At 42.0% G+C, this 15,443-nt stretch overlaps 1 protein-coding gene across 6 annotated transcripts in view; it reads right to left on the reverse strand.

The window, feature by feature from the left end:
- arhgap42b (Rho GTPase activating protein 42b) overlaps positions 1 to 15,443 on the reverse strand; it is a 125,147-nt gene that overhangs the window by 5,849 nt on the left and 103,855 nt on the right. For 2 of the 6 annotated variants that reach the window (XM_078929553.1, XM_011482296.4), the window contains 16 exons: positions 13,621 to 13,725; positions 12,083 to 12,212; positions 11,623 to 11,723; positions 9,564 to 9,673; positions 8,980 to 9,036; positions 6,446 to 6,524; positions 6,182 to 6,221; positions 5,809 to 5,871; positions 5,560 to 5,634; positions 3,173 to 3,257; positions 2,941 to 2,999; positions 2,275 to 2,380; positions 1,962 to 2,121; positions 831 to 981; positions 332 to 715; positions 38 to 203 (listed from right to left, as the gene is read on the reverse strand). In XM_078929553.1, coding sequence (XP_078785679.1) covers positions 38 to 203; positions 332 to 715; positions 831 to 981; positions 1,962 to 2,121; positions 2,275 to 2,380; positions 2,941 to 2,999; positions 3,173 to 3,257; positions 5,560 to 5,634; positions 5,809 to 5,871; positions 6,182 to 6,221; positions 6,446 to 6,524; positions 8,980 to 9,036; positions 9,564 to 9,673; positions 11,623 to 11,723; positions 12,083 to 12,212; positions 13,621 to 13,725 — 1,871 coding nt within the window. The remainder of the gene's footprint in view (positions 1 to 37; positions 204 to 331; positions 716 to 830; positions 982 to 1,961; positions 2,122 to 2,274; positions 2,381 to 2,940; positions 3,000 to 3,172; positions 3,258 to 5,559; positions 5,635 to 5,808; positions 5,872 to 6,181; positions 6,222 to 6,445; positions 6,525 to 8,979; positions 9,037 to 9,563; positions 9,674 to 11,622; positions 11,724 to 12,082; positions 12,213 to 13,620; positions 13,726 to 15,443) is intronic. The other 4 variants (XM_078929555.1, XM_011482299.4, XM_078929554.1 and 1 more) reach the window with 3 other exon arrangements.

A 15,443-nucleotide genomic window follows, 5' to 3' on the forward strand; every position in this document is an offset into this window, starting at 1 on the left:
AGTGTCAGGAAAGTTGAAATAATTATGAGGTGGTTACACAGAGCCGGGCCTCTGGTAGCCGTTGCCGACTGTGGTATCCATTCGGCGGCGGATGACTTGTTTGGGTGGGAGGTCTGGGTTGAGAGGAGGTTTGAGATTCTCTCTGGACTCCTGTGTGGATAAACTCTGCACAGAGCCGGCGCTGCTCCTCTGGCCTTGAGCTGCTGCAAATGACACACAGAGAGACAAGACGGATAAATGCCCAACAATCCGGGAAGGAGACGGGTGTGAAGGGGGTTCTTTCCTGGAGGACTTTATTCATAAAAACGTGAATTCTGCACAGCTTTCCTACCATCAGATGCCAGCAGGGATTTCAGTGAAGGAGAGGCAGAGCGGCTCATCGCTGTCAGTTTGGAGTCAGGGTGGGAGTGGGGGGCTTTTTTAGGTGCAAGAGTCATTTTCGGGGTGGACACGCTGAGAGCGTCCTCCGACTCGCCGTCCGTCCGGCCCGTCTCCTCCTTGGAGCTGGATTCGGGGCTGCTGATCCATGCAGCGCTCCGCGGGCCGTTAAAGAGCTGCGGCGGCGCCCGACTGATGACTGTGAGCGATTTGTCCTGACCTGTCCTCTGACCCGGGGACGCCGCCTTGGAGGAGGTGTTCTGCTCTGAGGAGTGGGATGACAGAGACTCCATGCTGCCCATTGGGGTGCTGCTGGGGCTGCTGCTAAAGGTGTCGCCTATGCAGGGACCAGAAAGAGGGCGTGCAGCGCCTTCATTAAAATCTGCCAAGTCATCATTGTCTTTCGTCAAAAAATGTCTAACACAAAGAATCTGGAGGGCTTTGATGCTCACTTTCTGCATCTGCCAGGCACAGAGTCGGGGTGTAGATGCTGCGGGGCTTTCGGGGGCCTTTGGACAGACAGATGGCTCGGCTCCTGCGGGAACCGGTCCGGCTCTGCGGCTGTGGCAGGGGCACGTTGGGGTCTGGAGGCTGGTGGAATATCTGCAAATAAAATGAATCAAATCAAATCAAAAAATTATGCTTCGAGCAGCTCAAAATGCTTTATTGTTAAAAGCAAGCAAACATCTAAAATGTGTCTGGACTACACCATTGCTGCAGAAGGACTGGGGGAGTACCAAACACTTTTACATTATCAATCTTACGCCGGTGCAGTGATTTGGGGTGTTTTTTCACGACAGAGTTAAATTATGATGGATGTAAAATTTAATTTAGACATTTTGATTAAGTATTCAGCTCAGGGCCCCTAGAAAGTTGGGGGACCCAGGCGATCGCCTACTTTTACCTAATGGTAAGTCCGCCTTTAATCAATATTTCTTTATTTTTGACTAATCCAGGTCCTAAATGCACCAAGTAGTGAATGAATTTGGACAGAAATGTCCTCTAAAGAAAATCCTGAAGAAGTAAAACTTTTGTATTTCAGGGTTTGATGCAAAACCTTTTATTGCATTGATTTAACATTCAAAGGCTTTCGTTGCAAGGTAAATAAAATAAACTGTAATTATAACTGAAAATTAAACCTATATAAACGTAATTTTTTGTATCGTGGTACCTCTCTATACCACAGTTCAGCTTTTGTGGTCTCGCTGTTTGGCAGATTATTTGTTTGTTATTTTGCAGTTTTTTTTTTAAACACAATCGTAATCAGATCTTTGGTTTGATTTTATAATACTGGACTGGTTTTTCTACGACGGTTTGAACTTTGAGAGTTTAAACAAGGGTGAAAAGTGTGAAAATGTTCTTGTCTGTTAAGAAAAGTGTATTAAGTATCGGTGTGTAGTGAGGAGTTTTACAGCCTTACATCATCTGTAATCCTAGTTTGCGAATTTCAACTATCACAGGTCTTTGTTAGAACGTAAACTCTGCGATAAACGAGGGAACACAGTACTATAAAAGAGTTAAAAGAACCCACAAGGTGAAGCTACATCCGTTTGAGTCGAGTATGCAGGTCTGAAGCTAGTCACCTTGTTGAAGTTGTCAATAAGTATTTCCACCACGATGTTCTGGAACTTGATGTTCATCATGGCCGCTACGGTTTCCTCCTGTGATCTCATCAGAGTGGGCCCAAAGATGACGCCCAGGTTGGACACCGTCATCAGGTTGGACTCGTTTTGTGCAGAAACCCTGCATGAATAAAAAAAATAAGCTGAAATATGCAGGGTGGTGCTTCCGGAAGCTGCAGGGAAAGTAATTAGTTTTAGCAATTTTTATCTTCAAGCCCCCCCCCCCCTTAGTGTCGAGACTGCAGTGCATCAGTTTCATGACAGAAGCACGTACGTGACAAGGTGTTTTATTAACAACTCCAGCATTTCCTTGTTCTTCTCAGGCAGCTTGTGAACCAAGGCGTGGACGGCACACACCCTGTAATTCTGGTCATCGGACTCTGACAAAAAAGAAAATGAATAATCAGAATCGGTGGATTAAAATGAAGAAATGCTAATAAGAGACTTTCATTTGGAACCATCTAATGAGTGCAACAGACGAAAAAGATAACTCCATTGTATTATTTCTTCATACTGTTCAAATCCCATCTTATTACTTACATAAAAGCGTGCTTTTTTTTTTTTTAATCTAAAGAGATGATGTAGACGTGCAAATGTGAGCAGATTAATGGAACCAATTTCACATCTCATTTTGATCCGGTCTGAGTGATGGCGCTCTCAGCATGGAGGCATTTTCGGAGACAGAAACTGTTTAATTGGCTCAGTCTTTAGCGTGTTAGACTCCTCCTATCAGGATACGGTTTTAGCGCCCAGAGGGCAACCTCACTGCTGGATGTAAATTCCGAGGGAGTTTTCACGTTAATGCGATCTCTTAAATAATATTGCTCTGAATGAAAAAACCTGATCTCCAGTTGTGTGGTTTATAAAAAAAAAAAAAAAAAAAATTGTCACAGACATAAACAAAAACATGGATCTGTGTGATGCATCTTTCATAACTTACTGACAGCCAAGATGAAATCTTTATGGAGCTTGAAAGTCATCAGAGGCTCAGAGAGACACCTGACGACAAAAGAGAAGTTGTAATTTACTGTTATTTCATGACGCCGTCCTTTTTGAGGCATCAGTGAAGCTGAATGACTGACGAGCAGCGGGGATGCGTCAGGAAAGCATTGTGGAGGCAATGATGACTCCTGACAGTGAAAGACATGCAGCTGCTGGGAGAGCGAGCTGACCTGAGGTAATTCTTCAAGCCGCTGGTGATGGTTTTGTTGTCCCACATCTCTGGATCCAGGTCCATATCCACAGGTGCCTTTGATGCTATCAGATGCATCATATAGCGTTAAAATCACAGCAGCAAACTAAAAGCTTAAAAATAAACCACTTTCCAGAGTTTAGCATAAAAAAATATGAGAATTTCTCCCCGGGCCGGTCCGTGGGTCACTTGGTACCGGGTTGCAGACAAAAAAAATTAAATAGTACATACAACAACTTAGATTATTTCCACTTTGTTCCATTTTATTTTGGAGAAAAAACTGGATTCTGTCCACTGCATCCGTCTTTAAATTACTTAGTCATAAATATGGTCATATATCCACTACCTTCTTAAAACGGCTGCTCGAACCGCCAAATTAAAAGCCCATGGCTAGCAAAGTTAATAAAAAAAAACATGCCTTATGAAGGTTTTTTGAGGAGAAAGGAAGAAGAGCCTTTAAAGTAAAAGAAATCTGCCATTGATAGACAAACCAGGAGTCTTTCTCGAAACGTGGATGTATTACCAAGTTATCATTGCCATTATATGCAGTGACTGAGTCTCTAACCTTACATGTACAATGGTAACAAAGTTGCAAACACGGTGCATTTACATTTAATATTATACTTTTATGATGGTTTTCATGTCCTTTATTTATCCATCACACCTTAAAAGGGGTTAAGTTAGCCTCCATTTTGATGTTTAAGGGAACATTTACATCGCATTTTAATAGGTCCTACACTAAATCTAAGTTTAAACCAGCCGCAGATGTTTTACAAAGAACGCAGATTCAGTAAAATTAAGTTGCTAACTTGTGGAAACATTTAAGAATTTTCCCTGGGTAAAACTAAATTAGGCAGGCCTATGTTAAGAGATTTTAGCACAGAGAATTTTCCTCTATATTTAAGAGAAATTTACTATGAATCAGGATTAATTTAAATAAGATGATTTTTTTGGCCCCGAAAGATAAACTGTGCCTGAATTTAAGTCTCAGTGTTATAATAGCCATCTATAAAAAAACAAACACACAATCAATGTTGCCTTTGTTAAACTTTTAAGAATCAGAAACAAAACAATAAACAACTATGTTTCATTGAATCTCCATCATCTTTAGTTTTCAAAGTTTCAAATAGTCTTTATAAAATACATTTCATGTAACAGCATTTTAATTAGAAAACAGATTCTTTTCAGAATAATAAAGGCTTAAAAAAAAAAAAAACCCCACCAACTTCTGCCCCATTCAGACTAGTCTGTAAAAGAAATAATGTCTGACATTAAACCGGTCCGTGGCCTTAAATATGTTGGGGACCGCTGATTTAGAGCAGTGTTTTTCAACCAGTGTACTGCGGCGGAGATGGTCAGGTGTGCCGTGGGAAACTGCCCTCATTAACTGATAGAAACATTTTCCATCTCCAGGATATCAGCTCTTTGCTCATCCAAACAGGTCCTGATAAAACACTGAGTAGTTAGGAATATGAAAGATCGTAAAATACTTTTTTCTTTGTGTTTATTTGATTCTATTAACGACATTTTGATAACAATGACGGTACCGCGATTTAGCCTTTGCTTCAGCTGTATTAGGAAAAGTCCCGCCCCTTTAACTGTCTCCACCAATCATTCTTGGAGGCTTAATCACATGTCATCAGTCTGACCAATCAGTAGTGGTTAAAGTCTTCACTTCCTTGTTCTGATTCTGCTCATAAAGTTGCTCAGTTCCAACAAAAATACCAGCTAAAGCTCGTCTTTAGCGGTGTAGCTTTCCACAGAATCCGGTATCAGACCGTGGAACAAGTGAACAAAACAATGAAGCTCAGAGACGCTAGTCTGTCTGCGTTCAGCGGCTGTTTGCACTACATCTCCCATGATGCATTGGGTTAAAGTGACAATGAGTCTTCCTTTGACGTTTTGAAACCACAACGAAAACACAAACAGTTTTTAAATCTTCTAATTTAACTTTTATTACAAATCTTTTAGAAAAAACAGCTGCAGCTTCCAGCTTTTTCTACAGACTCCTTTGTTATTTTAATTTTTGGATGCTGGGGATTTTTGTCAAGGTTAAAGTGTGCCGTGGCTCAAAAAAGGTTGAAAAACAATGATCTAGAGGATCTTTAGATTTGAGTCAAATCTGAATCTAAATCTGACATTTCCCTTTCTCAATAAATATTATAAGCTGTAACAAAAACAACTAAAAAGACAGCTGATACACTGTCCCGCCACAAAGAGGAGCTCTTTCCTCACTTTGAGAGGTTATGGTGCAGTTGCAGAAGCAACAGATTCACATTAATAGAAGCTGCTGCTTGTTCATTTGAGCTCCAACAGCCACAGAATGAGAAAAACCCTCCATTAATACAATGGAAAAGCTGTACTTACAGAAAAATGTACTCATCAGCTTCTGTACTTTAGAGTTGACCCCTCCAATTCTGTACAGACCCATTGTGTTTATGCCTGTGTGGCAACAAGGAGGTGGAGAGAAAGAAAAGAAAACAAACAACATGGGAATTTATGACTTGGATGAACCAAAGATGATCACCTCTGTGTTTCATGGACAGTTGTAATCAAGGCCAGGCTGCGTTTGAAACCGCGCCACACATGAAAGCGCAGCGACTCAAAAGGTCTTACCTCTTCTCTCCACCAGGCTAATGCATTTCCTCACAAAGTTGAAACCGGCCTCATTAAGATAAGCTGTAATACAACACAAGAACAGGGCTGCCGTGTCAGTGACCGGCAGGGTTAACTGTGTATCGCGTGGGAATAATCAGCTCTCCCTGTGCCTGTGCTCAAGCTAATAAGATTAATAAGATGCAACCCATGTGCTAGAAGGCTCTGCAATGTCAACTGAGTGGGCGCATGTCAAATAATTGTGTTAATGAGCAAAGATTGCTGGAGTTAATGATGCTGCCTGTTTGTTGGATACATTTGTAACTTACTGGAAAGGCTGCATGTGTGTCTGATAATGATGGCAGGGATTGAAAAACAATTTAAAGACACTTACTCTCCTCCTTTTTGCTCAATATAGCTGGTAGGTTGTAAATCTGGGAAGAAAAAGGTTAAAAAACAAAAATCAGTATGGCTTTGCTTCAAACTTTAGGATAACACCCTCGTTTTCCAACACTCTATGATTAGCTCTGATGATGTCATTTTGTTGTTTTAGTAACTCACCAACAGAGGGTGCTTTTGGCAAATGTATCAGCTCTAGTGCAATTTCCTTTTTTAGGCTAACAAGAAGTTTAAAAACAAACATTTCAGACGTCCTCACCGGCTCCTTGCCATCCATGGCCTCAAGCCATAATCTTCTGTTGGACTCGGATAGCGCCTGTAGTGTTATGACGCCGTGCCTGGAAGGATTGAAAAGAGAAGCTGCCCTTAGTTGAATCCCAGTGGCTTGGGACACCAGGAAGCAGCGAGTTTACACTGCCCGACTACAAAATGGACCAGCAACAGCTCAACTTCAACCCGTGTCCCTACTGGGCTTTGTGCTTCACATTCCACTCCTAATTAAAAGCTCCAGGTGATTAATATTAGAGTGAATCATCTTTTGTGGCCAACATGCATACACCCTCATGATCTGTCAACCTTCACTGCGTGCTTTGAAGTTTAAATCTGAACCTTTTATAGCACTGCAGTAACAAACCATACTGTGATCAAAATGCATTGACTTTGCTCAGTTGGTGCTAATATGTTGCATTTGTGACCAACTACAGCCTTAGTCACAGGGGTTGACCTGTCAGGATGCTGCAGGTTTTTGGGTTGTTCGGGCCCATAGAAAGTCGTAGAGAGGAACATTCCATTGTCGTGTGTGTGGTAAGCGTATCGTGAAGTATTAATCAGTTACACACACTTATAATGTATACATTCTAACAGTCAGGCGGTGCACAAGAACTGCGCACCTTTCACTTGAACAGCACAAACGATCTTAAAATTTCATGTGGGTCACCTACGTGCCCCAAACAGATTTGCCCATTTTTGCGCCCATATCCACCTGTAAAGCTCACTGGGCATGTGATGAGCGTTCAAATGTGGGTTCTTTAGCCCATGGGGTTCAGAGTGGACAAGCAGGAAGGGTTTTTTCTGCTGGTTACTAGCACATGTCTGCCACATACAGTTGGAGGACGCTAAGTACGAACTGTTGAAGGGGTGCCGATATTGCAAATCTTAGTCCAGGCCATTCTTTCACAGCTCTATTCGGATGTATGAAAGACTTGGTGTGATAATTTCATGCGCAAATTTTAATTTCTCCTCAGGGATCAATTTTTAATTCACTTCTGGGAATTAAAAGGAAATCCGAGACCCTGATTGGTCAAAGTTGGACCTGGTTTGACCTCACGAGTGTTCAATGGCCCCGTGTTTTGTATGAAGAGCCTGAAAACGGTGCACAGCTCAGCGTGAACATAAGAGTTTTACTTGTATTTTCATAAACCTTTCATCGGAAATGGATGCTTGAACGCTTATTGATGAAGAGTGGTGCGAACGTATCTTTAGCGCAGTTGTGACTGCCCTTATCCCAAATCATTATTATGGTGCGAGTACTGACTGTGTGCGAATGCTGCACGCATGAGGTGTGCTCTTGCTAGGTAAGTGCCTGAAGGACGTCTGCACATTCAAACTACACTCCAATTGTCTAATTTCCTCATTTCTAACAATCAGGCTACACCCTAGCAGTGTGCACTGATCATGTCACCAGCAGTAAAGGGCTCCTTGCGCAGTGTGCAGGATTGGGCGTTTGAAAACATTCAAATCTGTACTTCATGCCCGTGTCTTGCTCACCCTTATTTACCTTTGGGTGTTGTTTAAGTGTTCGCTACGACCGCATACAACAAAATTGTGTGTGAACATTTTCATCCACCAGTTCTTCTAGTGGTTTACGACCTTGCTATTTGGAGCGGTCCACCTGCGTGCCCTGTACGGGTTGGCAGATTTTTCCCTCTGCAGACAGCCCGTAACCACCCGTAAGGGCAGTTGTGACTAAGACGTGAGAAACGCTGCCTCTACATAAATGTTTTGGCTTTGCCCGGTGTACTAGCCTGCACCCTCATTTACCGTCTCTGAGGAAATATTTGGTTCACTCGATTACTTTATTTAGAAACGTCTTTTTTTGACCCACATAAAAGGTGCTTTGAGTGACTTTTTACTTATTGGCTTTCTTTAAATCTAAGATAGCAGTTGCATCTGCATAATCCAACGGTAATTTGAGCGAACTAATCCCAAAGAAAGCGAGACGGTCAGCCCAATTATGGCAGGGCTTTAGGTGGAACGGCATGCTCGCATCATAATAAGGATAAATGGAAGGGCTCGAAGCTGACTGGAGCTTGGCCCACATTGTCCTTGTGGCTGGGACATGCTCCTTGGGGGGCAACACAGTTTATGATAAATGAGTTGGCCTGCAAATAAAGAGCAGATACTGTCCATGCTCACTAGCAAGATTCTGCAAGGATGAGCAATACGAGCGTGCTGCAGTGGAACATTAACATACATCACCATGATGAGCTCATATCAAGCCTTGTTAACACATGGCGCAGTCAGCACAGCTCATGAAAGATTTCTCAGCATGGTTAATTCCTTGATTCGGCTTTTCCAGGGTGTTTTAGGAATACAGATGGACCAAACAAACACAAACAAATAGGCAAAAAGATCAACTCTGTCTTCAGTGCATATTAACCAAGCTTGGTTTGATTTTGTGAAGGGTTAGGACAGACACAATTAGGCTTGTGATTTGAGTGGATGATGCTGTTAGCAGCCTGCGTGCGGCACATGCAACTACTCCAAAGGTGCAGCGCTCATCAGTTCACATACCGGACTTTACAGAAAAACTGAAGGGGCCGGAAAAGAGTTCCACGATAGATGTCATTTCTAAAATGACACGGACACAAGGAGGAGAGGAACTGGATTCAAAAATAGAGAAAAAAAAATGTACAGACACATACGGCACAAACAAGCTTTGTAAGGGGAGAACATGAGGAACATGCAGGACACAAACAGAGATGCAGACTTCTAACGGTGGTCTGTTGGATCTCTGAAGATGTTAATCCATCCTGAAGCGCTTCTGCACGTTCACGCAGGTGCTTCAGCTGAGGTCAAAAAAACACTAATTGCATGTGAAGAAACAGTTTTCATGAGGCTGGTCAACATCTAAAAGTGAGTGTTAACAAGAAACAATATGCTTTCTCTTTGCTTTGTGTCCTATTCAAATCGTTTCTAAATTTGTACACAAACAGATATATATGTGAAAAATTAAAATAGAAAACAGTTTTTTCCAAAAAATCAGAGCACATAGTGCTTAAAAACAATTAAAAACCAAAATAAACAACATACTGAAGTAACATTGAATGTAAAAACTATTTATGCCCTCAAATTATTTTGGAAAAAGTTCCACAGACCTTTCTGCCACCTCAATATCAAAGCAGAAACGTTTGTCGATTGAGTCGGTTTTTCGGCGAATGCAGGACTTGAGCTTGTACATCTCGGGTTGATTCAGGACAAGGCCATTCTGAAAACACAACAAGACAAAATCTCACACCATGCAATCATCACACATACTGAAACAAAGCAGCAGTAAGCATTTATGAAAGCCGAGAATAGAAATTTTCTGAATAGAAAACACGTAAAGTCATAAACATATCAAATATTCCTTCCATGAATTCAACACATATTCCTTCAAACACAAAATCAGATAGAAAACCAAAAGTTTTTCATTCATAAAAACCCATAATACATTATAGAGATATATGCAGAAAAAGGAAAAGAAATCAACAGATTTCTGTTGTTCTTTTTTTTTTAACAAATGCAAATTTATATACTGACGTAGGGCCCAACCTTAAGCAGACGTGCTCTTAAGGTAAACACAGGATAATGGTCTTTAGTTTAAAGTCCTATAAAAATCATGTTTTAGGTGTTTTTAACATGTGACATTTGTCTGATGGAAGACATTTATAAAGAAGTTAAGATCAAAATTAAATTCAGGATTATTTCTTTATTTCAACTTGTTGTGAATCAGGAGGAGATAAAAAAAATTCAGTTTGAAAAAGATTGTATTACTGTATATCTTCTAATAGTTCCTGCCGGTCTAACATGCGTTTATTACTTTAGCTGCGGTCTCTAATAGTAGCCGGGCTCCTTTAAGACCCCCCTCACCCTCACACCCACCCGGTGGGTGTCTGTGGTATTTGTGTGATTGCATAGAAATGCTCAACCAATTCAATTCAGTTTGATTTATATAGCCCATTATTTACAACAATGGTCATCTCAATGGGCTTCATACAGGTAATTGTGTAATAAACATAAATCATAAAGAACATAAAGTCATAAAGTTCAATAGGTAATGGCTCAACCAAACTAAACAGACTAACTAAACTGGCACCGTGATTGATACTTTACATGATTCTGAAAAAAAAAGAAGAAACTTCAGGGGTGCCCACATGAAGGAGGGATCCTCCCCCAGGACGGACAGGCGATTTACCAGAACTCTTAGAGAAGAAACAACTTTTCTAACTCTACAACTACATGTTTAAATAGTTCAGCAGATGGGCTTCATCCAGATGGAGTTGGGGGAAGACTGGGGGCGCGAGACGAGCCAGAGGCAGCATCCACGGCAAAGTGTAAACCATTGGGTTTAACGTTTAAACCTGGTACGGTGGCCTATGCCACAGAACATTCTGGTGAAGAATCTGCAGCACATTTTGAGGTGGATTCTAAGCGTTTTAAGAGAATGGTGCAAGCGGTTGGATCATATTGAGAAGACGGCAGCAGAGAAAGAAGATTTCCTGGTGGAGGTGCAAAGACCGTCATCACCATTCTGTCTGTGATGGAGAAAACGCCGCTCTCCAATAGACGTCTGTCTCTAATAAACGCAGAGCTGGCTATCACAGTTTTAGAATAAACGCTGGGGCTAATATTAGAAGATATACAGAGCTCCTTCCTTTGAGCTTTAAGTTAAGGGGTGAGGAAGGGGGGTGGGGCTTCTCCACGCCAACATTCCCGCCCACAACCGAGGGGCAAAATTAAAATGAACTACTGCCGCTCTGCAGGAATTGCATTCTAGAAAGCGACGGGTTTTTAAAAATTTGGGATAAAAATTGCATAATCATAATTAAAAGACCGCTGGGAACTTTTACAATAGATCAAAAGACGGTCAGAGTTTGTTCATATAAATCCAACCATGTTCTGTGTTATTGTAAATCCCAGGTTTTTTTCTTTACTTGTCATTTTTTCGATTTTTCTTATCTTTGGTGGTTTTCTGTCTATCTTGAGCTAACAAGTGTATTGTTTTCCTTGCCAGTTCAGTGACTTTGACAGCTTTGGTTATTCCCCTTGAGGGGGGAGCCATACGTTTTACAAGCAGTTTCTTTGCTTCACCCACACAGATTACACCTGCCCCACTCGCTTTCCTTTCCTTCTTTTCAAATCATAAATTCAAGCAACACGGCTTCAGTTAACTACCTGTTTCCCAGCAGACTTGTTCTCGGTGTTGCTCATGGTGAAGGTCTTGCTGCCTTTCTCGTAAGTGCAGTAGTGACGCGTCCAAGTGCATCCCAGGGGGCCTACGGCACAAAAGATAGCGGTTGGGCCAAAACAGTTTTGCTCTGAATCACAGGCTTCCTTGAGAGTCTCCTGAAAAATCGATGTGCAATTAAATTATGATGAATCAAAAGTTGTTTGTTGCTGCTGATAAAAATCTGCTATTTGTGGTAACACCCTCGTGCGCGCACACACATTTGAGAGCACATCAAAGTGAATCCGTAAACAGGATAAATTATGAGCTCTGTGAGAGAGGATCCGTTCTGCTGAGGCCTGAGAGAGCTCCGACATGTTTATGGTGATGGATGTAAGAGCATGCACTTATCAACGGAAGGGGGGGGGGGAGCACGGGAGGCCGGGGGCCTGTTTGAGGAGGACTCACGTTTCTCCTGCACATACAGGAAGCCCTCCATCGTCCACTGGCCTGGAGGTTTGTAGTCCTGATCTGCAGACCTTATCCTCTCCATCAGCTTCTCTACTTCCTGCTTGGTGCTCACAAAGTTGTTGCGTGTCTGAGCAAGAAAATGCAGGAAGAACTGTTGTGGTGCCATGTATTATCTTAAAGTGCTCCAATTGTGCGCAAAGAAAAGTGTGCAAAACGCAAGTGACGCTGCTAAAGTGAACAAGCTAAACGGGCATTCTTGAATGCTCTTTCAGCAGATGGTAAATGTGTTCACTGCCCGACACTAGCGCATGTTATCACAGTTGGAAGAGGCCTAGTACGAAATGTCCAAGTGGTACAAATCTTGCGAATCTGTCTGTCACAGCTCTATTCTGATTTATGAAAGACTTGCCCCTCCCCATTGCTCCAATTGTAGTGGCATTCGAAGCTATAGTGGAGTCTAAAAGCTGTAGCGACTTAGGACTGGCGTTCCCTCCTCCAGTAGGGCGATCGGCGTGGCGTTTGCAGTGCGGAGGAGAAATGCATTTCTTCACATGGGTGTGGGTCTGAAGCACAGATGTTTACATTTAAATGTAAGTATTGAGCTTTTGTTTTTGCATGACTTTTTTAAGTTATAAAACCGATGTTATGTATTTTCTAAGCACTGGCAGCAACGTAGCTCACCGACGTCTCCTAATTCATCAAGCGGAAGTTACTTCCAAATTTAAAGTCACAATTTTCTTTCCAATAACTCTTCGTTTGATGGGATAAATGTAGGGAGAAGCCAAAGGCGTAAGAAAGAAATTCGGATTCAGCCTTTTTCGGCCATACTCTATTTTCAAACAGTTGGCACTTCTGTATTTTGAAAAGAGGGCCAATCATATGCCACTACCAAATCCAAGTCCCTGATTGCTCAAACTTAAACTGGTTTAACTGTTGACGAGCGCTCAGCTGCTGAGCATTTAAAGCAGACTTTAAAACTTGAGTAGCGGCGCGTGAAAGCGAGCGTTTTGAACATGGAAGCCCGAAACGCGCATTTTACTTGGACTATTCATTGAAAGTGGTGGCTTGAAGGCGCATTTCCGAGCCAGGTGTGAATGGAGCATAAAAGCGCAGTAGAAGGAGGCAAAGGCTGGACTGCTTTGTGTCCCGGATTGAATCCGTTTCATTTTCTTGAGTGCCGGTTGAAGAACACTAAAAGAGGAGTTGGGGATTGAACATTTTAAGATAAATTGCATTGACATTCTGGGTGAGACAGAAATCTGGACCCTCAGTGTGAAAGCTATGAGATTATATAGAGGATAGCAGGCAGGCATGGCAGCAGCAGTTTTTCTCCCAATCATGTACGTTAGTTCTTTGTGTTAGTTTCATTAAGTAGCCCACAGGAACTGCCTGCAACACTAAACTGAAAATATCAAACTACTTTGCAACCACCGTTCTCCAATATCGAAAACGTTGCTTGTTTTATCAGCAGACGATAAGCTGCGGGATCTGATTGTGTGCCGATCGTGCACGACCCTCGAGGTGACGCCACTTACGTTCTGTAGGTTGAACTGGAGCTGCTGTTTGTACGGCTCAAACTCCTCAGCCAGCTCATATCCTTCATGGTAGAATGTAAACAAACCCTGGAGAAAGGCCAGGAGCTGGAAGAAGAAGACAATTCAGAGCTGATTTAATCAAACACGCTTTCTGTGGAGACATCCAAACAAATTCAGTTTTTTTTTTTAAATTCCACTTTGAGATCACTGTGTTTATTTTTGAACTATCCTGTCAGGATATACGGCCAATTGCTGTAAAAATCATCTTCATGCCTTCAGAAGGATTGATAAGCTGTTGAATGGGCAGCAGAATATCTCTTTCCCTTTAACATGGTTTCACTTCGACACACTGAAGGCGATAGTAGAACAAAAAAATAAAAACTTTCAGAAAAGTTCCAGCTCTTTGAAGCCGGCTGATATTGATCTTCTTTCCTGCAGAACAAACAAACACCCTTGACTGCGGTAGGAATAAAAGCACTAGTCTTGTTTTGTGTCTGAAGGGAAAATAAAATGATCACGGAGGATTTCAGGAACACAGACCGGCTCTCCGTCAAATCCTTCCACACTGCTGCTCATTTCACTCGTTGGCTCAGGCTTCAGATATCAAATGTGCTTGGATGAAGTTCCTTATCTAGTCCCAGTTTGGTCTTTTGTTTTTTTTCTTTCTTTACCTGTAGACCGAAGATTTGGATTTCAGACTGAAGTTGTTTTTTCAGTTTTTACTTTTAAAGACCCACTCTGATGAAGTCAGGTTTTTGGTCATTTTAATATGTTCTCGGGGCAATTTTCTGATGATGGGGGACATATAAAAGGAAAATTAAGCTGAAAAGAACATTTTAGTTTTCAATTTGTTGTAAATCAGGAGCAGATGAAAGAGGGGAGTCGGAAAATGTGCTTATTTATAACGTAGAAAACACGTTATAACGTAGAAAATACGTTATTAGGACTGGCATTCCCTCCTCCGACAACAAACTCCCTGCTCCGAGCTCTCAGGAACAAAAAAGGGTAGGGGGCGGGGCTCCCCTGCGCCAATGGCTCCACCCACAACTAACAGTCATATTTCTAAAAAAAACTACTGCTGCTCTGCAGATAAAAAGTGACACAGCTCTTTACCTTTTTGCTAAAAATGACAAAATCACAATTAAAAGATGACTGAGAATGCTTTTAAAATAGTCTGATTAACATTATTCTGTGGTTTTATAAGGAAAAAAAACTGAGATGCCAAACAAAAAGTAACCAATATATTTCCATCCAATTGTTAAATGTGTTGTGATGATTCTTATCAGTTTACCATTTGTGCCAGTTGCTGTTTACTTTCATTAATGGGGGGAAACCTCTTAAAGCCTTTGTCACGTGTCACAATGACTGCTGCAAGTTTTTGGGGTAACTGGACCCGTGGGGGGTCATAGAGAGGAGTGGCTGCATCTTAAGGGGAGCGCAGGTGCGTCTTGTAGTTCCTGCCACCTCAAGGGACGTCCTGATATTGGACTGCACGTTTGTTCTGTGTGTCGTGAAGCTTTGGTAAAGATCCTGTAAGTTGAAAGTACTTAAGACGTGCGAATGAGGCTGTTGTCCGGAGCCCTTATGTCAAACTCTAGTCGTTGGTAGGATGGGAGTACCGGCTCATAACTGAATGCATGCAAATGCCACACGCATGGGGTGTGTGCACGTAACACGTAAATGCCCATAGGTCGCCTGTAGGATGCCAACACAAACTACTACTAAGCTCTGACTGTGTAAGTCCCTAATTTCTAACATTCAGGTAGAGCCAAGGAACGCACATTTATCACACGAATAGAACTTGGGGGCCTTTTATGCTGTCC

This window comes from Oryzias latipes, chromosome 13 (genome assembly GCF_053564925.1).
Source record: "Oryzias latipes strain Hd-rR chromosome 13, Olatipes_Hd-rR_3.1".
NCBI classification, from domain to species: domain Eukaryota; kingdom Metazoa; phylum Chordata; class Actinopteri; order Beloniformes; family Adrianichthyidae; genus Oryzias; species Oryzias latipes.